The 23,027-nt window shown below is 42.5% G+C and overlaps 3 protein-coding genes across 4 annotated transcripts; 1 reads left to right on the forward strand and 2 right to left on the reverse strand.

Moving 5' to 3' along the window:
* The first annotated feature begins 3,873 nt into the window (after positions 1-3,873).
* LOC143316154 (gap junction gamma-1 protein-like) lies at positions 3,874-12,658 on the forward strand. 2 transcript variants are annotated; one of them, XM_076723909.1, is made up of 5 exons: positions 3,874-4,069; positions 8,223-8,492; positions 8,598-8,823; positions 8,942-9,622; positions 10,303-12,658. In XM_076723909.1, exons 2-5 carry the CDS (start codon positions 8,253-8,255, stop codon positions 10,314-10,316), a joined length of 1,161 nt encoding a protein of 386 aa, XP_076580024.1. In that variant the 5' UTR covers positions 3,874-4,069; positions 8,223-8,252; the 3' UTR covers positions 10,317-12,658. The 2 variants fall into 2 exon arrangements, with proteins under 2 accessions (XP_076580024.1, XP_076580025.1); XM_076723910.1 differs by lacking the exon at positions 3,874-4,069 and adding an exon at positions 4,077-4,243.
* An 826-nt stretch (positions 12,659-13,484) lies between these two features.
* On the reverse strand, positions 13,485-15,541 carry inha (inhibin subunit alpha). Its single transcript, XM_076723911.1, has 2 exons — positions 15,250-15,541; positions 13,485-14,230 (listed from the first exon to the last, which is right to left on the reverse strand). The coding sequence occupies exons 1-2, from the start codon at positions 15,539-15,541 to the stop codon at positions 13,485-13,487; spliced, it is 1,038 nt and encodes a 345-aa protein (XP_076580026.1).
* A 3,607-nt stretch (positions 15,542-19,148) lies between these two features.
* Positions 19,149-22,509, reverse strand: LOC143315661 (protein eva-1 homolog C-like). Its single transcript, XM_076722985.1, has 9 exons — positions 22,479-22,509; positions 22,357-22,389; positions 22,014-22,067; positions 21,408-21,540; positions 20,712-20,830; positions 20,554-20,604; positions 19,622-19,745; positions 19,316-19,430; positions 19,149-19,231 (listed from the first exon to the last, which is right to left on the reverse strand). The coding sequence occupies exons 1-8, from the start codon at positions 22,507-22,509 to the stop codon at positions 19,319-19,321; spliced, it is 657 nt and encodes a 218-aa protein (XP_076579100.1). The 3' UTR covers positions 19,149-19,231; positions 19,316-19,318.
* Between the last annotated feature and the right edge of the window lie 518 nt (positions 22,510-23,027).

The raw sequence follows: 23,027 nt of genomic DNA on the forward strand, positions 1-23,027 counted from the left end.
ATGAGCCTGTTGTGCAACACGATCCCACATCTAACCACAAGGACATATTTAAAGAATTGTGTACATTTCACAACAGAGTGGAACCGCACACTGTAATCTAGATCAACACAAGCATGTGTGATTCTACTTAACAGTCTGTCCATCTAAAGTGCTGTTAATCCCATTGGTTTGGGGAGGCAGACCGCACCAATGCAAGCCTGACCTGAAATGTAGCAACACCCTAAAAGTCATTAGTGAGAGGAGTGAAGGTCCGATTGATGTGTGGACATGTGGGAGAATTTTGTAACTGGAGACTGAAATGTTTCACCTGAAGATGTCTATTTATCGCCCGTGTCAGCTATTTGTCTGCTCTGTCGAAAATGGCTCTTATCTGTGAGTCAGTGACAGGTCATTTATCGCTTCTTCCTCTCTTTCTAGTGAACATACTTAGAGACTGCAGTCAAGGATATTCTGTGCAAAAAGGCAACTAAATGCTCAAAAAGCATTTCTTTCTTTATTGGGTCAGCTTAATGGCTGCATTATTTGTGGTGGCAGTTAAAAGCGGCAGCAGTGCAGGAATGCTAAAAATCTGCAGAAGAAGAAGAAGTCATGGAGGTTTGATTATTGGATCAGACTCGAGGCCTTTTGGTCGCTCAGCATTCTCTCTGCCACTCAACGCCAAACTGCCAATCTCACCCCTCTGAGCACATCTCCTTTGAGTGCGGGCTCAGCTGGGTAAAGGTATGTTAATCAATTTCACAGTGTAAATATTTTTTCAGCCACCGGTGCTGTACATGTGCTGTGCACATGGTTGTCGGGGGAGACCTGGATCACCTTCAGCTGCGCTCACGTGGTTGACGAAGACCCACTCCTCGAGCAAGCAAATGCCCGGTGGCTGCTCACCCGCTATTTTAACGTTCTTCACGCCACGAGCAACAGAACATCCTGCAGTTGATTCTTTATTTCACTTCTGCAAAAGAAGGTCAAAGGTCAGGTGCAGGTGCAGAGCATTACCCTTGGAGCTCAGATGGATATACTGCGTTGCTTCAAGACACTCCAGTCGGGATTCTTGCAGCCTCAGAGGCTTGAAAACCTAAAATCTCCACCCTATAAAAAAGGATGAGCGTTTCTGTTGACACATTGCAGCTCTTTCACGGTGAACGGATCCAAAAAGAACTAAAGGACTTGCAGGATATGCGCGGAAAGAATTGACAAAGCTTTCATATTAAGAAGTCATGCGTTACAGCTGCAGCTCCCCTTGTCGGAATCTTAGGATTTCATTTGGCCAGTAAGTCAACAATACACATATTAAGTGCTTGAATTGGAATCAGAAAGTCGGAAAATGCACACCACATGCACGCTGCTTTGATGGAGACGGGTCGGTTTGCTTGATTAGATGAATTACAGCAATAGTTGATCATTTTTCAAACAAAAATTGACTTTAAAGAGGAAAAACATTTCGACACTTCTTGATGAGATTTTTTTTTTGCCTTGAAATAATCAAATTTGCACTTCATATCACAGTGTCTGTTTTTCTTTCTTTAGGGGAAGCAAGGGATTAATGAAGTGTCTGAAAGTGCCATTTTCCCGCTAAAAGGCTTGTTAGAAAAAAATGTTTGCATTAGAGAAGGCATGTACATAAAGCTGAGTCAATGGTGAAGTACATTGTGTATCATTAATCCTATTTTATGGATCTGATATGACATCTGGGACCACTTTCCTCTCTCACATACCCATATTAAACCATCCATTTCAGATTTTTATTATCCTTCCCTGTGTGTTAATTGTCCATTTTCTCTTGCTTTTTCTGTGAAGCGCCTCTTTGTCCTGCTAGCAATAAAATACAGAATCCTTTTGTTTTGGGCCGAAAATGTGCTCAGATTAATGAGGCCAGAAACTCAGGCTTCAAAAATCCATGAGTCATAACGACTGCGCACCGTGAAGTTATGTCACAAAGTTTTATGTTGAGGGAGGAAACGAGCAATCGAGCCCCACTAAAACACAACCGCAACATGTGTACATTCAGTCTGAAAAGGCTGGAGGCTTTGCAGGTGGGCAACAATCAAAAGTGCTCAACACAAGTGAGTCTTGCCCTCATTCGAGCAGTTAATATATTCACCGCAGGGGTGGAAGAAGGAATTTGAGCCCCATGAGAGACTCATCCCACCCCTGTTCCTATTTTGGCTTCAACTGCATAATCCTAGTGTCATTTTTTTGGCCACTGTCCAACCCTGGGGCCCTTATTGTCACACCTTTGCTCCCCTCAACCACACAAATTCAAGGGTGTTAACATGGCAACCAGATGGCGAATTCTCACAAGAGTCCATGAGTGAGGACTTCTCCATGATGCCACGAGATTCATCTTTGTGTGCACATAAGTGAGGATGAAAAGGTGCAGGTGAATGACTTCCTGCTTCTCCTGATCCAGATTTGAGAACCAGGAGAAGGCAGGGAGGACAGTTAGCATGAGGGGAAGCTGGGATGCAGCCACGGCAGTCTGGCCGGGCGCAGACATCTGGCCTGATCCGACTTCCCACAGCCTCCTCCAAACATTTCGCGTCCTCTGGTAAATCAGGAGCGCTACAGCTGCACCGTGCATGACAGCAAGAAATCTGTTGTTTTGCTGAACGCCCGAGTCAACTAAATTCTTGGATGGTGGGCTCCTCGTCCAAAGGCTGCAGTCACGCAGCGCTCTGTCAGGCCCGATGAGCTGCCAAATTGTGGTCGAGGGGATAACACGGGTCCTCAGCAGAAAGAGGAATAATTTGATTATGGTGTTGTTGCACTCTGTGTACTTTTTAGCATAAAAAACAAGAATGTAAACAGGTTCTAACAACATAAATCCTCTCTGGTGGAGCTCCTTTGGACATGGAAATGTTTAAAATTGGCACTCTGCTAATTTTACACATCAAGATCAGTCACGGAGAGTTGTATTCAGCCTGGGAAAACTGTTGTATAATGTCTACTGTGGCTCTGGAGGAGCTTATAAAATAACCCAGATGACGTCATGGTGATGTCATCGGGGTTATCCCAGCTTTGAGCCTCCAAATTTGACCAAAAACCCTCTGTTACGAAGTGGGTGTGGAGTCTGAAGTCTAATGAATGATGCTATCAAGTTGCATTATGGGAAGCGTTACCTTTTATTCAGCCTGCCTCACACTGGAGACTAAAGGTCAAAGTATCTCGGCCTCTGCTGCATCAAATTTAGACTATTTTCTCCTAAATATGTCTCTCACAAATTGCTGAACCTTATGGAACTGCCTACCCCGTCAAACATGTGACATATGTTCACCCTGAAGCCAGTTTATTCACTGCACCTACAGCTGAGACTAATGCGGTCTAATACAACAAATGTTAGGTGTCTTTATGCTAAAATTGTTAATTCATTGCAGGGCTGTTGATTTAGGTCCATCTAATAAGGTAGCAAGTGTATTCCAGGGGTTTCACAGCACAGATGGGCCTCCAGGGCGAACATATCTTTTGCATAATTAACATTTATAATTGTGTTTATAAGGAATTTATTTGAAGGAATAAACATGTTAGTATCAGACATGGTTGCACTTCATTTCATTTTGGAGACTGCATCAGGAATTGGCGTGCAGCAGAGAGGTTAAAGAGGCTTCATTACGCCTCGTTGTGTTTTTATCTCCTGTGAAATTCCTTCAGACTCCCAGTGGAGACGTGAAGTTTGACTGTGACACTTTTCACGGCATCATCACGACTAGCAGGACGTCCACAGTGCTTTGACGCGAGGGCACGACGGTAGCCAGCGACGCCGATCTCAGGTTTCAGGCGAAAAGGGCCTCCTCTTCTTGAATGGGGCCGAGTTACGTGGAGGAGGTGCGGGGCAAGGAGGAGGAGGAGGAGGAGGAGGAGGGGAGCAGGAGCCCGCAGGAATCAGAGATCTTTCTTTTGTCCTCTTGTTCGGGACCCCGACAGATGGGGTCAACGCGGGCTGGATGGCTTCACAGTGACGGGCTGCCTCGGACGCGGACGCACGCAGACGCCGATGAGAGCGCGCACTAATTAGGAAAACCTGGTCGAGCAATTAAGCGCAAGGAGAGAAGACGCGCGGGTCGGAGCGCAGAAGGTGGGTGTTTGGCACCGAGAAAAGTTGCTTTAAACAGTTTAGAGTCTTTCTCCGACTTAATTAAACATCCGTGGAGGGGTTTTTTTTTTTGGCATCCGGGAGTTGTGTTTTACGAGCGGGGTCGAGCCTAAATTTGCAAAGTGGGTTCCACGTAAGGAGTTCTGCCGGAGAGCGGTGAGTGCTCCAGTCCTGTTTTCGTCAGTTTAAAGTTTAAAGGAGAAAATGTTCGCCTGTTACGCTTTGTGAAAAGTCACTGCTACTTCCATTTAAAATGTGAAAAGGTCACTCAGTTTGACAAAAAAAAAAAAAAAAAAGAGAGAGAGACTGTTTTAAACAACTGCCACATCGGACTGGCCAAATCCACTCACCCCACAGACTAAAAGCATTACACTGATTTTCCTTTGTTTCTTTAATGACTAATTCTCCTCCTAATAGCGGCTTTAACTTTCCGAACTAATCGTGCGTCTGGCTCTTTGAAATGATGGCTTCATCTCCTAATTCGCCGGATTTTTGTTTCCCCACTGAAGCTTGGCAGCACTTTGTTTTCCTCCAGGAATGCCACAATTTCCAAAACAATTCAGTCTGACTCAGCAAAGCGTGTTCATAGCACTCAACAGCCCTGCTGAGCCTCGTTTAAAACCTCCTTTTGCTGCTTATTTGAAGCAGAAAGCAGGAGATCCGCGCTGTGGATAAACTCCTGTTGCCCTCTGGCTGTCTTGTGCCAAGTCAGAAAGTTCTTTCCCTCATGGTGACGCCACGCACAGGAGCAGTGATTGACATTTGTAGGTGCTGTATTTCTGCCCCTTTGCTCAGACTGCATGGGGATTTCATGTGCCCCCTGTCTGCTCCCTGAACCCTAAAATCCAGCTTTCTGCTTTTGGTTAGGCAGGAATGTTAACTCGCCTTTGCTTTGTCCAGATCCTTTGCCCAAAAAACTCTGCAACCTCCCCCCCTCCATCTCCTCCTGGAGCCGAGTGACTCCTGAAGCAGAAAAGCCATTAAATCAGTTGAGCTGGGTTTAGCCCACATGAGCAAATAAGCTACTGTTTAAAAGCTGTCGGGACGCCGGCATTGCAAAAATGTTTGCTTCAGTTAAATAGATTATTTGGTGTGAGCTCCTTTTTTTGTTTACCGTTGTGTCTTTAGGTGGAGAGGCGGATAGCAGTGAGGGCATTTACAGTGTGTTAACAAGGGCTGCTGTAAAGAGTACATTTTGTGTGGGAGAACAGTGTTTAACCTTCAGCCCTGCACCTCTGGAAACCTTTAATCAGCCCTTTGGCAGGAGCGAAACTCCTCTTATGAGCAGCAGCACCTGCTGTACAAAGTTTATATCACAGCCGAGAATCAGAACTCCTCTTTGACTCATTATTGTGTGAGTTTACAGCATCTTATCCTCCGCAAAGCTCTTTTCAAATGGACACTTTTTACCAAGAAATGTGCCATCCAGGCTGTGATGCTTCAGTGACATTTCATGCAGTGGGTATTGTGCATTGAGAGAAACTTGCAAATTAGCTTTGTGGAGCAGATGAATTCAGTTTGGATGAATTCAGACTGCAAGAAAACAGCTTAAAGCGCAAAAGATGGAAAAATGTTGACAAATATACTCACAGTATGGGCATTTAACTTACTGGCAATGTGGATTTAAGTTTGACTGCAGTAACTCTGAACAAATCAAGCCAAGTGCTGAATTTATATTATCTGTGCTGGCAAGCTCAAACAAGATCCAGCAAGCTTAAAGTTTGCAGGTGACTGAATTATCGCGATAAATTTGTTTAAAGGTTGATAAAATGGCACAAGCAGAGGTTGAATACCTTGGAGGTCAAACTCAAGTGTCTTGTTTTGGCCGTTCAGCTTGTTTTTGAGGTGTTCTTTGATTCTACTAATATTAGATGTCCATTAGTGGTTAGCCTGCTCTGGATTCATGACGGTAATGCTTTGCATTTCTTGTGAGATGGTTTGGGTCAGTGCGCAGTATTTTGCACAACGGGTCGTGTCCTCAAAGCGCAGTTTGAACCCGGGGGTGGCTGAATATCGGATCACAAAAAGAGTTGCAGTGGAGGAAACCGAACACGGTGGTAACTGGGACAGATGATGTTTAAAGGGACAATATGCCTCATTGGAACAACTTGACCTCTTTAGCTGCACAGTTCGGACCTCATTGTTGGATTTTTTTTTGTGTGTGTTTTTTGCAGTGCTTCTTCTATCTAATGCGTTGCACACCTCTGCGGAAACACCTCTGCTGTTTAGGCGGGGTTTGTAATTGTATGTTGGGGTAAAACAGATGTCAGCTCACAGCTGGACTTGGTCCTGTCTCAGACTTTGTTTCAGGGTCACAGTTGTCTGCTTATTCCCACCACCAAGAACCGACATGGGCTTTGGAGATTCTGGTGTGCTGTCCTCGTAGTGGGTGAATCTCTGCGTTTTCAACCTTTCTGGGTGTGATTTAGTTCAAGGTTTTATGCAGGAAACTTTTCTGACCTTTCCCTGTCTGGATCCAGCCACAACAGGCCAACTACTAACACGGTTTCACAGCGTTGGTGTAGCTGATGGATCTTTGAACTTTAACATGAAGGTTCTGGATTTGGTGTATTGTTTGCTGGTCATGCTCAGGCAAGTCACTCTTGCCCTTTCTAAGCATCTGATGGTGCCAGTTTGGGAAAGGATTTCGCAAAGGAATGGATGAGTAACCTGGCGAGGGAGGGCCTCAGTATAATGCACTAATCTGAGGAGACATGCCTACAGATGCTCGTAATGGCTAAAGCCTTGTCCTGTTGCAATGAGTCATGAAATGCTAGTTATTTTCTTTGCTACACCCTGTTTTCTGAAAGTATACATGCACAGAAGGTGGGTTCAAAGAGTCCCAAAGGCTCTCTCGGAGTTCAGGTTTTTAGTTTGTTGAGCTCTGTTTGTGTTGGTGTTACTCAGATTGGTGCCTTTTAAAAAAGACTTTAGTGCTGTATTTGATGTGTAACATTCAATTTCAGAGGTCAAATAGGCCTTGTGGCATACTCTTCAGCTAGTCTTGGAGAGAGAAACCTTATCATCTTGAAAAGTTAAACTACCGGGCAAAGTCTGAGGACGATAAGTCAAGCTTTCCTGTCAATGCTCAGTGATCCATGTTAGCAATCTCTTGTAATGGTTACTCAAGTGAAAAAGGACCAGCTTTTCTCTTTTATGTCTCTGCCATGTTAAGTTATCAAATTGTGGTTTTAAAGAATTTGAAGGCATCATGTCTGGCAACCTTTAGCAGGAAATAAATTCCTATCCTCATTGACTGCTGTTCATGCACAGCAGGTCTCCTCACAGCTAGCTGCAACTTGCCGGTCGGCACTTTGATGTTTGATTAAGCAGCTCAAGCTTGGAATGGCAGGGAGCTGTAAGAATGCAGGTTTACCAAACTGCGACCAAGACGAGTGCGCTCTGACCAACAGTGCTGATTCACAGTGCGTTGCGTAGTTCATGCATGGATACCTGCATGTCTGAGAGATCTGTATCTGATTACAGCGGAACATGTGGCTGTGTTTATGTCTCAGCTCTCCAGTTGAGGTCTACATAAAGTACTTGCATGCAGTATTTGCTCTTGCATTCTTTAATCGTTGTGTGGATGTGTCAACGTGGTAGTTTAATGTATGTGTACACTTTGTATTAATCCAATGGGGAATGCTTGGGGGCTTTTTAAAGGTCTTTTTATTATCATCACAGAATAATATGTCGATTATTTTCTGTTTTGTCCAACCAGTACACCAAAAGCCAAATATATTCAGTTCAAAATCATAGGAAACTCAGAAAACCAGCAAATGGTCGCATGTGAGAATGAATGGATGTATCAAAATAGTTGGCAATGATTACCTGTTGACTAATGGATGAGTCAGCTAATTGCTTTAATATCTAACTTTGGCCATGTGAATGGACTAAATACTGCTAGCAGTTACTTTTCAGTTCAGACTTGTCAGTCCATTCAAGTTTGCACAGCAGAAGTAACCGAAAACTTTTTTATCTTATGTGTAGAGCTTTAACTTCAAGAAAAAAACAAAACATGTAAAGCAGTTCAAAAGACCACATTTGTTCAGCAACGGCGCGTAAAAACCAAAGCAAAAAGAGCATAAAGTTATTGAAGTGTGTCGGGTTTTTTTTTTTGTTTTTCCATCCAAAGCTCATTTAGCTCCCCGGTCACCTTGGCACCATGAGTTGGAGCTTCCTAACTCGTCTGCTGGATGAGATCTCCAACCACTCCACCTTCGTGGGGAAGATCTGGCTGACGGTGCTCATCATCTTCCGCATCGTGCTGACAGCCGTCGGCGGTGAAACCATCTACTACGATGAACAGAGTAAATTTATCTGCAACACGCAACAGCCTGGGTGTGAGAACGTGTGCTACGATGCTTTTGCGCCGCTCTCACATGTCCGATTCTGGATCTTTCAGGTGAGCCGCAGCCTTCAGTCTATAGTGATCACTGCAAAGTATTATGTCTCTGAATGGCCTAATTTGCTGAACATGCACACGTTTTTTGTTTTTTTTTTTGTCCAGGTGATCCTGATCACCACCCCCACCATTATGTACCTGGGCTTTGCCATGCACAAAATTGCTCGCATGGAAGACGGCGAGTACCGGCCAGTCCGGAACCAGAAGAAGAGGATGCCCATCGTCAGCCGCGGGGCAGTTCGAGACTATGAGGAAGCAGAGGACAACGGAGAGGAAGACCCCATGATCGCTGAAGAGATTGAACAAGACAAGCCCGACAAAGCTGAAAAAAGTAAGATGGAGATGAGAGCAATGTGTCAGTCACAAAACATTTTCAGTAGTCTGTAATAGCTTTTACCCCCGTTTGATGCTCACTAAATCAGATTCTGACCACTGTCTCTGTGTTCAAGGCTCAGAGAAAAAGCATGATGGGCGCCGGCGGATCCTGCGTGACGGCCTGATGAAAGTCTACGTTTGCCAGCTGCTGTGGCGCTCTGCCTTCGAGGTCGCCTTCCTCTTCGGCCAGTACATCCTCTACGGCTTCGAGGTGATCCCCTCCTACATCTGCACTCGCTCGCCGTGCCCGCACACTGTGGACTGCTTCGTGTCCCGCCCCACCGAGAAGACCATCTTCCTGCTGGTGATGTACGTTGTGTCTTTCCTCTGCCTGCTCCTCACCATCTTTGAAATCATCCATTTGGGGGTCGGTGGCATCCGCGACACCTTCCGCAGGCGGGCCACCCTCGCCTCGCGTGCCCCCCGTCCATCCTCCTCTCGTGCCATGCCAACGGCCCCACCGGGATACCACGCCACCATGAAGAAGGAGAAACTGAAAGGAGAGCTGAGAGACTCGCCAATGGGCGACTCCGGGCGGGAGAGCTTCGGGGACGAGGGGCCGTCGTCCAGGGAGCTGGAGCGGTTGAGGAGGCACCTGAAGCTGGCCCAGCAGCATCTGGACCTGGCCTACCAGGCAGAGGAAGGAAGCCCTTCACGAAGCAGCAGCCCCGAGGTCAACACAGCTGCACAGACGGCCGCTGAGCAGAACCGCCTCAACTTTGCCCAGGAAAAGCAGGGAGAGGCGAGCGAGAAAGGTAATGAGAAGGCTGCCGGGATACACCCCTAACCGGTTCAGGTTTCAGCTATTTCCAATAATGCAGCTTTATATAGTGCCATCTCCATTTCGCACATGGTAACAGGACTTTGTCTTCAGTTCTGGCAAAATTTTGACACAATTAAAGCAAAACATAACTGCTTAAGTTCTATATCTGCCCACACCGAAAAAGCAATTCCTCCCAAAAGTAAGGATTTGCTGTTTTTCTAAGTTTTATATAACTTGAAAAGAAAAAAAATACAAGGAATTTGAATAAATTTAGATTAACAGTTTATTGCTGCTCTAAATGTTGGGATAGATTTGTTGGAAAAACGTCTGGAAGCAAAGTATTAGCGACCTATAAAAATATTTTTTCTGTTTTCTGTTAGTACATTTCTGCAACTTGTGGTTAACCAACGAACAGTCTAAAACCCAGAGATATTCGTGAGGCAAATCTTCAAATTTGAGAAGCTTGAAATGGAGATTCTTTTACGGTTTCAGCTCTATTGTGAACATGTCCTAATAGCAACCTCAGATTTATTCATCATTTATTTCTGTCACATGAGGCCTGACCACAAACCGCCGAAATGTCACGTTACCCTTGGAAGAACCTTTTTAAAAGTCCAGGTGTTAAGCGAACATACATGCTGAATATGCCTCTGTTTCTTCTGCCTCTCTTAGGAATACATGCCTGAGCGTGCTTCCTGCCTCAAACGTCTGCCTTTCCATTCCTACTGGCCTTAAACACATGGGGGAAGCACATATGGGAGTGCAGTCAGACCACTGAGGGAGACCAGAGCGTGTTTGTGTATGCGTGTGTGTGGATGGATGAGAGAAATATGCCTTTCAGTATTAGGGGTCAGTCAGAAATAAAGAAAAATGCTGACCAAGCTGTGTTGTGACAAATGGTTCATCCTCACCACTTTAAACTTGAAAGCCTGCTACATCTCGAGTTTCTACTTGCCGAACTACGTCCAAACCCCGACTATGCCTTTCGGCTAAAACCAAGTCTACACCCTGTTCTTTCGCCCACTCTGTGTTTTTGTGGCTCAACCATTTCAGACCTTGTACGAATTATCCAAAGCTTTAAACTCCTCTGGCCAAGTGTACCTCTGTTGTCTTCCTCACAAAAGAGAGGCTCTCTGTTTATACGATGTTGCTTGATGTTAACGTCTCATTTTGTTTGCCTCAGAGAGAATCGCAAACAACACAGCTATGGGGTATGTCATTTCTGGAGCCTGTGCAGCAACTTTTTCTTTCTCTTTTCCTCTAACTTTTTTTTTTTTTTTCCTTTGGTATGAGGGCGGTTTAACCTGTGCTAGATGAGTCATGTTTTATGTTTAATTTAAACAGATTTAATGTTGGGGATTATTGATGTTTATTAGCCAGAAGCCACACCATTACCAAAATATTTGACAGAATTTTGAAGCCTGTATATTTACTCCAATCGGCCAAAATGTTTACCTGGGAAATGCTTGAATTCTTCATTAACAGGAAATGCTCCAAGGAATTTCCAAGAATAATTTTTTTTTTTTTTTTTTTTTTGTACAAAAATTCATTTAAAATACTCCATTTATATTAGCAGTACCTTTTCACAACGTCCTGACGAAAGATCAAGATTACCTTTGTCCAGAAGGAAGTGTTTGCATCATGAAGGCCACCTATTTCACATGATGGATGTTGGTCAGTCCCTTTCTTCCCTAAATTACAGGAGCGTGTAAAAGTTTTGGCACCCCTGGTGAAAAAATTTTGTCACTGTGAATTGTGAAGTGTAGAAGATGAACTGACATGGTACAAATGTGAAAGCTTTATAAATACTGTGACTCCTCAACTTGTGTGCAGATACACCTATAACAACAGAAGAAAACCTTTCCTGCATTGTCACCACTAAATTCAGCATCAGATGTTTGAAGCATGGGGATGGATCAATCATATTTTGGGCTTGTTTTGCAGCCAGAGGCACATGGAGGGGGGAAGAATGGCTTCAATTAATAAGAGCAAATTCTGCAATCAAGCATCACACCATCTGTAAAAAAGCTGAAGATGGAAAGATCAGGCAGATAATCATCCCAGGCAAAATCCACAATGGACTACCTCGTGGACCAAGCTGAAGATTTTGCCATGTCCCTCAAAGTCCCCGACCTAAACATCATCGAAACTCTGTGGATAGACCTCAAAAGAACAGCGCATGCAAGGCGGGCCAAGAATCTCACAGAAGTGGAGAAAAAATGGCCAAAAACCCTGCAAAGCTGCCGACAAAAACAAAGTAATCTTTCTTAAATGCAAAAGAAATGTCATCTTTAACTTACAGCCTTTTGGAAATCAGGTCATCTTTTACTCGCTCAGCTATCACAGTAACAGAAAGTTTGACCAGGGGTGGCCAAACATTTTCATGCCACTGCATGTACTATAAAAATGATTCTTAATGTTTGTACAGAAGTTAAAAAAAATATCTTTTTTTGTGGGTTTTATTTTTGCTTAACAGCTGGAAACATCTGTCTTCTGGGCTACTGTCAACGGTGAAACTCCATCCTTGTCTTTTGAAATTTACATTCTTCTTTAGTGAGACAGATTTTTCCACCCATGACATGCGCCACTACCCCTCCATTGTGCTGAAACATGGATGCTTTCATGCATCCTAGAAAAACACAACCCAGCTGAGGAAAGGATGACAGTTGGCTGCTGACGCACAGCCTGGTGCCATGTAAACACATAATCTTCACTTCATCATGAAACTTTTGATCAATAGCTTTCTGTGTTCATACAGAGTTCATTCTTTTTCATAGCCTGTCAGTTGGTTTTATGATCTTTGGCTGAAGTAATGAAACTACAGATTGCCAAAGAGCTGTTGGATTGCTGTATTTTTTTGTAATCATCTCACTTCCAATTTTGCTACTTATTGCAAGGTACGACATTCCATTTTGAATATGGTACTTCTTCAGTGGTTAATTCTTTTTGTTTCTATTGCAAGTTTTGTAGTTTTTGTAACTGTAGAGATTATTTTGTCTTCAGAGTAAATAAATATATTTGAACTTAACGTTTTGGCCTTTGGACTCAACTCTTTCTCTGGTAAAGTTGTTGCATATAGATGCATTTTGACACCCTTTTTTTGTTTGTCAAAGCCTGTTTATGTTAACTCAGTGAATACACTGACAAATCAGTTAAAGAAGACATGAATCACGAACTTTGCAAGGTTTGGATTGATTAACATTAAGAACTGGAATAATAGAAGGAGGACACACATGTTTAAGTTAATGATTTAATATACATGTTGCATCAGTTTACAACAGATGTCAGACTTTCTGTAAAGGTATTGATGGGAAATGTTGCAAGAAGTGTAAAAGTAGGCCAACACTGCCCTCTGTAGGTGAGAATCAACACCAAGGAAAAGCAATGCAATGCAGGCCCTGTAAGTAATTTACTTAGAGATTTTAACTTCATAAAAACGATGAATATCTGTAATTTAATAAGAGAAATTGTATTTAAAAGGGGAGATCTAAAGTGTTAGTTCACCCAACCTACATCATCACATTTTCTTTAGTGGCAGCAGACAATGTGAACTTTTGGTTTTGTGTCTAAATCTTGTGCCACCATTTAAACACAGCAGAGGTGAAATGAATGTGTCGCTTATGCTCATCTCAGCATTTAAACATTGCATTTTAAAAACATGTCCATCCAGAAACTCAGGGTTTTACTCAGACCTTCCTGTGGACAGCTTTCATAGGAATTAGTTCTTTGGTAGAAAGTAGTTAAAACCCAATGTAGAAATCTCAAAACCTCAGCACATGAAATGAGAAACGCCTACAGAGTGTGAAACAGAAAATTTGTAATATGGATGAACTCGCCCTTTAAGGCTTTGACATTCAGATACAGGTACACTCTTCAGGTATAATGTTGGGCAAGGTCTCATACTTGAATGAGTACCCGCCATCAGATGTCGTGGTGATCCTCAGGGACTTCATGGTCCCTGGGACTGGAGCGCAGCACTGTGTGATCCCCAGCATCACGGTGGTTCGATCCCAGGCTGAGCAGTTCCCATGGCAGTAGTAGAAAGTCAGCACCTTTGGATGGACGATCCAGTTGTCCCAGCCCAGCTCCTCAAAGCTGATTTTGATCTCTGCTCGGTGGCAGTCGCTGTGCTGGGGTCCTTCTTGAGAGGGTCTCTGGAGCAGGTCGATAGCGGAAGGAGACCAGGGAATGGTGACTGGTGCCTGGCGAGGTGAACGCACAGGGACACGAGGTTGAGCATGGAAGTGAAGAAAAGGCGTCTTGTCTGGTTCGTTGGCGTGACACTGACAGGCTGGACAACGCACCTGGAGCAAGAAAGGGCCCTCAGCCACTGAGGCCAGCAGGTTGTGATCCAGCTGGTAGGTGATCCATCCGTCTGAGCTCACCGTTGATGGAGCCTCTGACACCTGAAGAAGCTGCACTGAAGTGAGAATGAACAGTTGAGCAGAGGAGTTGGCGATGGCTCCCTCCCCAGCATAGAACCAGAAGTGGGCAGATGTGACCAGGGTCTCGTGGTTGTTCATGGAGGGCTGGAAGTAAAATGTGAAGTGGCTGTCGGTGGTTTCTTCGAGAGCTGAGTCAGATCTGGCGCAGGCCGAGTCTGCCAATGTGAGATTAGAGGGCAGTCAGTGAAGTTTATTGGGTTTTTTTATACTTTTTATAGGACTGTTTGGTGCTTGTTTAGAGTCCTGCTGTTATTTAGAGGAGGCTCCAGTGTCTATGAACTCTTTCAGATCAACAAATAGACTATGCTTCTTTTCACTGTGATTTACAAAGTCACCTGATTAACGTAACACCCTGATAAAATCAGCTTTTTGCCGTCCTCCAGTGGTTTAACTTCTCATCCTGCTGCAGTGATGTACTCCGGGGGGCCCCACATCACTGGAGGGTGTGGTTACAGGCACAGCAAAGCACATGTCTGACCACACCCAATCAGAGGTGAAACAGACTTAAAGCTTTCAATCTGGGAGGACAGCGAAGCCCTGTGTTCTAACCTGGTGTTACTCTTTAAATCAGGTGTTTCAAAAGGCCTTTAAAATAAACTAATATATAGTGCTGCTGTTTGGCTTTATTTGTTTCACCTATGCAGCATGCATATAATGGGTTTACTGCAATATACTGCATGCAAAATGTGAGTTTCATGTGATTTCAACATCAAAATAAGTGTGTAATATGTGCAACACACACGTCATGTAGTTTCAGAGAAGGAACACAGATATTCGGTTATTCCAAAATCTTTGCTGCACAGTGGAGCCTTATGTTCAAGCTTCTTATGTGGAAAACATAAAGGCACTGGTAAAGTGTACTTTTCAGGAGAAAAGCAAATACCCACACTAACATGTAGAGACTGTTTGGATAAAGTTTCACATAATCAGGTCACTATTGTCATGCAGTTACAAGAGCAATGTCATTAAACCTTAAGTCCTATATGGTGATATCGCTGGACATACTCAGGTATAAAACAGGTATAATTTCAGTGACTGACTGGGTTGATGAGGCAATCACATCTTTAAAGGAATCAGACTCTGGCTCAGAAAATGTGATAAATCCTATTGCACTAACTTCGCCTTTTGAATTAAGAATCAAAGAAAGCAAATTTTTAAAAAAAAAGTCTCTCACCAGAACTGGGAAAGAGAATAATTTGAGATGTTTCCTGCTTCAGATTAGCTTGATGGTTGACCCGCGCTGTCCTGCTCATCCTGGGGGCCCTCCGTGGTTTGTTCAATGCTTCTGACTGCCCCAGATGATGCTGCATCGAGGTTGGAGGAGGCTCCTCCAGCCCGAGGCCCTGCAGAACCCGCTCGCTGAACCAGGACAACAGCGCTTCCCGGGACGGCTCCTCTCCCCTGCAGGCCTGTGGCAGAATGTGGATCCACAAAGGGCCCAGGATGAAGAGAGCACAGGACACCATGACTATGAGACACTGCTGGTCACAGTTACCTTCCAGGTGTAACAACAAAAATGTCCAAAACAGAAGTGTGACTATTTTCACTGGTCCAGGAGAAACACAGAGATTCAGTTAGGTCCAGAAAACAGATTCTCCTCTGCGACTTTCCTCATTCTCACACATGTTTGTTTGGCTCTGCAGCTATCTGAGTGAAGTCTGCGAGCAAAAGCATTTTGTTGCCGACGCACAAATGGAAGATAGCAAAGAGCGGCCTTGACGGTTGGGAGGTTGCATCATGTGGTTCTGTGGCTGTTTCACACAGTATTGAGGGAATGTGTCTTCATTTATTTTTTCATTTTGTGTCCTGCAGAGTTGCTTTGAGCGGGTATCGTTGATTTATAGCTTGAACGAGAGTGAAGAAATCAGTCACTGGCACATAGTGTACATGTTCATTATTAATGTAAAGCACAGACAGATGGAAAAGTTTAGTTTAGTCTAGGATCATATCAGAAACGGTTTTCACACTCTAATGTGCAGTTAATGTCAAGTCATACTATATTTTTAGTTGTTCCCATGCAGAATCTATGGTGGAAGCATTATTTTACAGTCTAACAATAAAGTTTATAGTCCAAAAATGACATCAATGCACGGGCACAGTAAACTTCACTGGGAATTTCATAATTCTAAATTGTTTTTCATATTTCGCTAAAGTTGGCCGATAAAATCAACGGACAGGATCTAATTTTTACTATTTCCTACAATGTGTGGACAGTAATTCCTTCCTGCAATTATACAAAAATGTTCCACACTAATAAAATTAAGGTCTGCTGGTGTTTGTTGTTGCTGGAGAGCAGCCTCACAATGCTGAAAACATCCATCCCTTACCCATATTGCAAGAGTGTGAATTCGTATCCTGCACGCTTTGACGTGACGGTGGCCGTATCTAACACACACCTGCTTTCCCACTCAATAAAAAGCCTTTGTCTGCTTGTGCCTCCTTTATCTCACTGGCCTTGAATCCTTGAATGCGTCTCAGAGAAATATCTTTTCATAATGTCTGTGTTTCTGTACAAGGACATTTTGTGAGCTGCTCAACAGACCAAAGACCAGACAATGTTTGGAGCCAAGCAATCATTTTCAGTGTTTTAAAAGAAAAAGTTTCACTTTGACACGATAGTTTTAATGACATAAACTGAACACCCTCTGATGCAATGTTTCTGTAATGTCTTTCACCTGCCTGTTGTTCATTTTCATCACTTTGTTCCTGTGACTCGTGTGTTTAATGCCTTCTTGCAAACCAAATTTCATTTGAATAAAAACACATAAAAAGGTTTTACTGTTCAAAATAAAAATGAAACAATGGCAGAATAATCACTAAAGCTGCAATATATACCAACTAAGTTGTGTGTGTGTGTGTGTGTGTGTGTGTGTGTGTGTGTGTGTGTGTGTGTGTGTGTGTGTGTGTTTTTAACTTCCTGAGACGACATTGTTTATGGCTCGACTAAATTTTGCGACAGCGGCCACTGTGGTCACAAGTGGTCATTACAGGATGATGGAACATGAAATTTCTCGTCATTTTCACTTGAAATGATGGTTCCGTTCCAGTTACCTGCTCTGGTTTCTGGGTTCTTGTTGAGGGCCTTCTGGCTCGCTGTCATAGCTTTCTGTGTCGCTGAAATATCCAAGCCATTAACATCGTTAACAACACCTGTGCTCACTCCAAAGGCATCAACGACCATTCACGTTGGAGGAACTGCCTGAGAGCGACTGAAATGGGAACAAAAGCAGGAAACAGACATCTCCTGGTGAGTTTAATGCTGTAATTTAATATTGATAAGCAGATTTATCTGCTGTGGACAGAGCTTGGCTCACTAACTGTTGTATCAGGTATGACTTGCGACTTTAGTAAGTTGTAAAAGAAATTGGATCTCAGAAAGATCAAATATTGATGCAGTGCAGCGCAAAACGTGAATGTCAGTGTGTTGAACTGATGCATGTTTTAATTCTGCAGCTATGCTGCTGATAGTTGTAATGTCAGAACTGAGGATGAAATTAGGTGAAATCTGGAAGTGCTCTATACTGTATTCACCACAAGGTGGTGGTAAAGTACTACATCATGCTCCATTGATGACAGAGACACACTTTTGGCCAACACTCACCACAGACAAGAAAATATTTTGCATCTGACAGGTGACATTTGGAAAAGCCATAACAAGATTTAGTTTTCTTCTACTACTTCTACTAAATCATCAGAGCATAATTCAGCCGAGTCCATTTATTTCAGTCAACTTGCCATTAACTTTTGTCCTGTCGTGACATTGAAGTGAAAAGTCTCAAAAGAAATGGGTCAAGGAAAATTGCATCAGTATTACATTTGTTGTTTCTAATTCCATGAACATTGAAGCATGATAAATAAATAAACATTCTATTATTATAATAAATAATAATAAATCAACACCAGAGCTGACTTTGACACATACATGAAACTAACTGTGCTGGCGCGAACTGCAGATGGAGGGCCAGAAGTGATTTTCTGCATAGGAAGCAGCAAAACACACACTCAAAATGCCTGCCTTTGACATCGCTTACGTTCGCTCAAATTCATCAATCCGAGAAACCAGAAGGAGCTTTCATCGAGTACCAAAAGTTGTTGTTCGTGAGAGTGAAAAATGGAAAGAATTGACTAACTGTCTGCGGCCAGGAGGAGCCAAGTTGGATGATGGTGGAAATGGTGTAACATTAGCTATTGTTTTAAATCTATGGTGATAAATGGAAAGTAATAGATACTATCAACACGATGAACACTTATTAAATCGGTGTTAACAGTTTCACATAAGACAGGTAACTTCCCCTGCCATGCAGCTGCAGTGACTTCTCCGCCTTGTTTTGTCATGATCAATCACATCCCATGACCTTGACCTACATGTTTCCTCTTGGGTTTAATTGAAGCGACTAACTGTTTGAGTGATAGCTTGTCATTATCATATGTACAAGGACACACAGTGATACATAAATAATGGGCAAATGCATGAAAACAGAAAGAAATTAATGAGTGGACGGAAAAGAAGTCTGCAAATGAATCAAAAGTGAAAATATTCCTTCTGTCTGTCACCACTGCAACAGCTCTTTAAAGTCAAAACCTGCCAAAAGTAGGATAAGATCAGGCTGATCTGAAACATGTCTGGCTCCTTCAAGCTCAGTCATCCATTAACTCAGCTCCCCATAGGCTGTCACTTTTCCTCAGAGAGGTGTCAGCGGATCAAGGTGCTCAGCTTAAGATGAGATATTCCCACTGGGAAACAGTCACGTATGTACTCAACGTGTGTTCATTCAGAGAAATGGACACTGATGTTTTCATTCATCATGAAACGGATGACATTGATTTGTAGACGTATCCTGAAGTATTTCTGCGGTTTATTTGCTAAACAACATTAAAAAGTGAATTGGCTGGAAGTGCTCATATTTACATCCAACATTTGGCATCACAGCAGTCCTGAAGAAATCTTTTCAAACCAATAAATGACCACCAGGACTGACTTTGACACATACACGAAACTGATTTTACTGGTGCAGATGGGGCTTTTTCAAAGACGACAAAAACACAGTAATTAGATGTTCTCTTTTAATAATTCATCCAATCATATTCTTGTTGATATGTGACTGCTTAAAAGAGTGTCACTGCTCCTCTCTGGGACCCCGTCAGAAGCAAATGGCCTAAAGGTGAAAAGAAAAAATGCTGAAGCATCACACGACACGTTAAATGCTTTAACGGTTTGCAAAACTTGTAAACTCACTTACCAATCACTGACAAATATAATCCACAATCAGAAACTTGGGAAGATCATCGCATATCGTAGGTTTCCCCAGTTTGTCTTCAGTGGCTTCTATTTCACACTCTTGTTCGGAATCACACCTGAGAATAAATTGAAAAGAAAAGCGAGGGTTATTAATGTAAAAGCAAACCAAATAAAAGTGAATTCTACACTGAGAAAATAAAATAGCCGTTTTGATAAACTACCAGCAGTGGTCCTGCTCAGAGAAGCAGTGATACTACTGATCGTAATCCCTTTTCCTCCTTTCAAAATGTTTTGAACCAATACTCACAGTTTTCTCACTACTGCTTCAGTGCTGTAACTCGTACAGAAGGTCATGTTCGAAGGGGTATCGGTGCAGGTGTCTCTGTCAAAACGTCCGAAACCGGACCCCACAATCTTCAGGCGTCCGTTTCCTGAGGGAAACATACAGATGAAGACAAAATATATCATGAGAGTAGAAAAGAAGTGCTGCAGACTCCACGTGCATTTCTTTTATTATGCGACGCTTCTTGAAGATCCACAATCCTTCGGGGAATCAGAATTGTTTTGAAAGAACAACTTGCTGAACACCTCATAATGATGTCTCTGACCCATCATCTAATAAAAGAAGCACACATGGAGCCAGAGTCTGCGACATTTCTTCTCTGCTCTCAAGTTCACCTCCCGTGATCGGCCCCTCACACCAACCCTTTGTGTGTGTTATTTCTGGACAATAGACGAAATGCGTCACAACACAGGAAAGACTAACTTCAGCTAAAACCAACCAGTTAACAATCGATGCGACTTGCTTGATAAACTCATTAAAATATCACTTTCTAAATGCAAGAAGTGAACACCCATACCCCCTTTTTATAATGGTGACATTTTGTTCTGCCTGTCTTTGGCATTTTTTGACAAAACCTTACCAGTGTGTGAATTCCATGATTTTTACTGTTATTCTGTCAGTGGTAGACGCTATCAGCACCCTAGTGTTTAAAAAAATCAGCTGTATATTTGGGATGAAATTAATGATTTCCAATTAAGTTCTCTAAATTTACTGCATCCAGGTCATTCTGCTGTATGATTTTAGTCCGACATTTAATGCTATAGGAATATGATAATAAGGCAACGCTCAGGATTTCATTTTGGTTTAAATGAATCATCGAGAACATCGAGAGATGCGCCATTGTTTTTCAAGAACCGAATATTTCCATGTCGACATGATTATAGATATTTGCTTACCACATGAAATATTTGCCTTGTCTCCTTCACAGGCAACAACGCTCTTCACGCCTGTCAAAACATCAGGAGGTAAGATTCATTCTAACATCTTCACTGATAGCTGCAGAATAATGCTGCTGTACACCATCAAGTCCTCTGCTGTGCTGAGAAATACTCACCGGGAACTCTGTCCTGACAGATGTAGGTGGTCTGAATGAATGTTGAATTTTCTACGTAATCACAGATTAACATCTGCGGATTGGGCTTGGGCAGTCTGCAGTGTGTCCTTTTGTCACAGCTAGAGAAATATTGGGAAAAGGTAAGTCAGCAGCATTTTACTGTTTTAGCTGCTTGAGGTGGCGTTAGTTCTTAGACACGCATTTTTTTTCAGTATTTGGACTTTTTTTGATATTTGCTTTCTTGCAACTTATTGGGGAATTTTGCCTTTTTGTCTTTAAACAATGATTTTGATTAAACCATCAAGAATTAAGTCATTTGGTGAAACTGTGACCAACTCATAGACATCTGAAAGCAAGACACAGGTCTTTATTCCAAGGGGAAATTTGTAGAAAACTTCATGATTCTCAGAATTTTCTGAAAATTTTGTCATTCAGAGCAACTCCTTGCACTTGGAATCTTGCCAAATACGGCTACAGAAACTTGTCAAGGTACTCTACTGCTACTTTAAGACGTCACAAGAAAAACGTTGGGAGAAAGGGTCAGTTGCCCTTTTCCTAATGTAAAATATGTTGAGTTTTAGATGGCCACCAACTTTTTTTCCCCACATACCACCACCATCCATTTTTTTTTTTTTTTTACTCAATCTACAAAATCAACAACTATAATAAAGAGAATAGAAAACCCCTCACACAAACTTCGTCCATGGTAACATGCCAGCGTGCATGCATCTTGATTTCGTGAGCTTGGCGGGCTGGTGTCTGGCATTGCAATCCGCATTGCTTATATCACCATAGTCCACTGTCAGCACTTTAATCTGGTCTCCTTGAGCTGAACATACAGAAAACATACAATATGTGATGGAAGGAAATGGAAGAGAGGCCCTGAAGCGTCACTGGTCCTGTTAACACCTGGCATTAACATGCGTCTTGGGTTATCCAATCACAAGTTGGTCGCCAAGACATATAACTGTTCACACCTGTGTCTGTTATCCATTTCCAAGGTGTCCAGTTGATCACTTGTGTTCAGCAGCAAGCTTAAATTAGGAAAATTAAGATATTTCAAGAACCATGATACATGTCTGGTCTATTCCAGCTGCTGAGATTGACTGAACAGTAATTTGCAGCTTGGATCACAGTGTGTCTTGATGGTTGTTAACACTTTTTAGCACTGTCCACTTGTCATTCAATCACCCAAAACACATGTCAATACCAGTTGTGAACACGGTCAGGCAGTAAAGCAGTTGATGAGAGGAAATGTAGTTTGTGTTATGTTAAAATGTGAACAAATAGCAGAATACTTACGGCATTGGAGCTTGCTGTTTTGACCAGGACATGCCACATCATAAAGTTGTCCCACTGGGAAATACAGTTTGTGACATTGTGTCAATAAATCAGTTGACAAAGATCAGCACTTAAGTCACGCTTTGTTTTGATTTCTTCTGTTTATTGTTTCAAATTTTCCTCACGTCCTGCTCATTTCTGCAAGAAATGAATTATGAATGGAAGCAAAGAAGTCAGTCAAAACATTTTCTGACTACAGTATGCAAGACATAGCAAATAGAAATCAGAACAAAAAAAAAGTTAAGTTGAACAAACAACAGAACATAAAATGAAGTAAAATATCATAGAAACTGTCATCATTTACCGGCAGATGTCCATAAACAAGCTGCAGCCAGGACTGAAACATAAAGGACACGGAACATCATTTGGTCAGATTTTTTAAGTTGCTCCTTCCGTTACAGGCAGCAGAACAGGTTATATACTCACAGGCAAGGATTGAGAGTCTTGTGGAAAGCATCTTGTCAGCTGTGCAACAAGTGATGATTACACAGCAGAGAGCAGCTTCTTATACACTTCACACTTCTTCACATGCAAACACACACCCTGGAATAATAATAATAATAAGTGCTGAAACCCAACAGTCAATAGTCCTGGGGGGTGCGCAGTCATAGTGTCAACGGGACAAAAATAAAAAATGAGATCCTTAGCTATTGTTTAATATTGATGACTCACGTTTCAAAGTTGTGGTTTACAGAAAGTGACCACTCGTGAAAGCACATTTACTCAAGTATGAAGGATAAGAGTAGAAACATATTTCTGTCAGCAAATGTAGAACGTCTATCAGCACCTTCCAACCTCTTTACCCTGACTGTCACTTAGTTTCAAGCCCATTTCTGTCTACTGGGCAACACTGGAGCTCTGTAGCACAGAGGAGTAAGATATGGGCTTTGGCTTAATAGACAATATTTAATCAATTCAATATTTATTTTGGTCTTTCACAGGATTTTTTCTTAATGGGAAAATACAGAATATCAG

Source organism: Chaetodon auriga, chromosome 23 (genome assembly GCF_051107435.1).
Source record: "Chaetodon auriga isolate fChaAug3 chromosome 23, fChaAug3.hap1, whole genome shotgun sequence".
NCBI classification, from domain to species: domain Eukaryota; kingdom Metazoa; phylum Chordata; class Actinopteri; order Chaetodontiformes; family Chaetodontidae; genus Chaetodon; species Chaetodon auriga.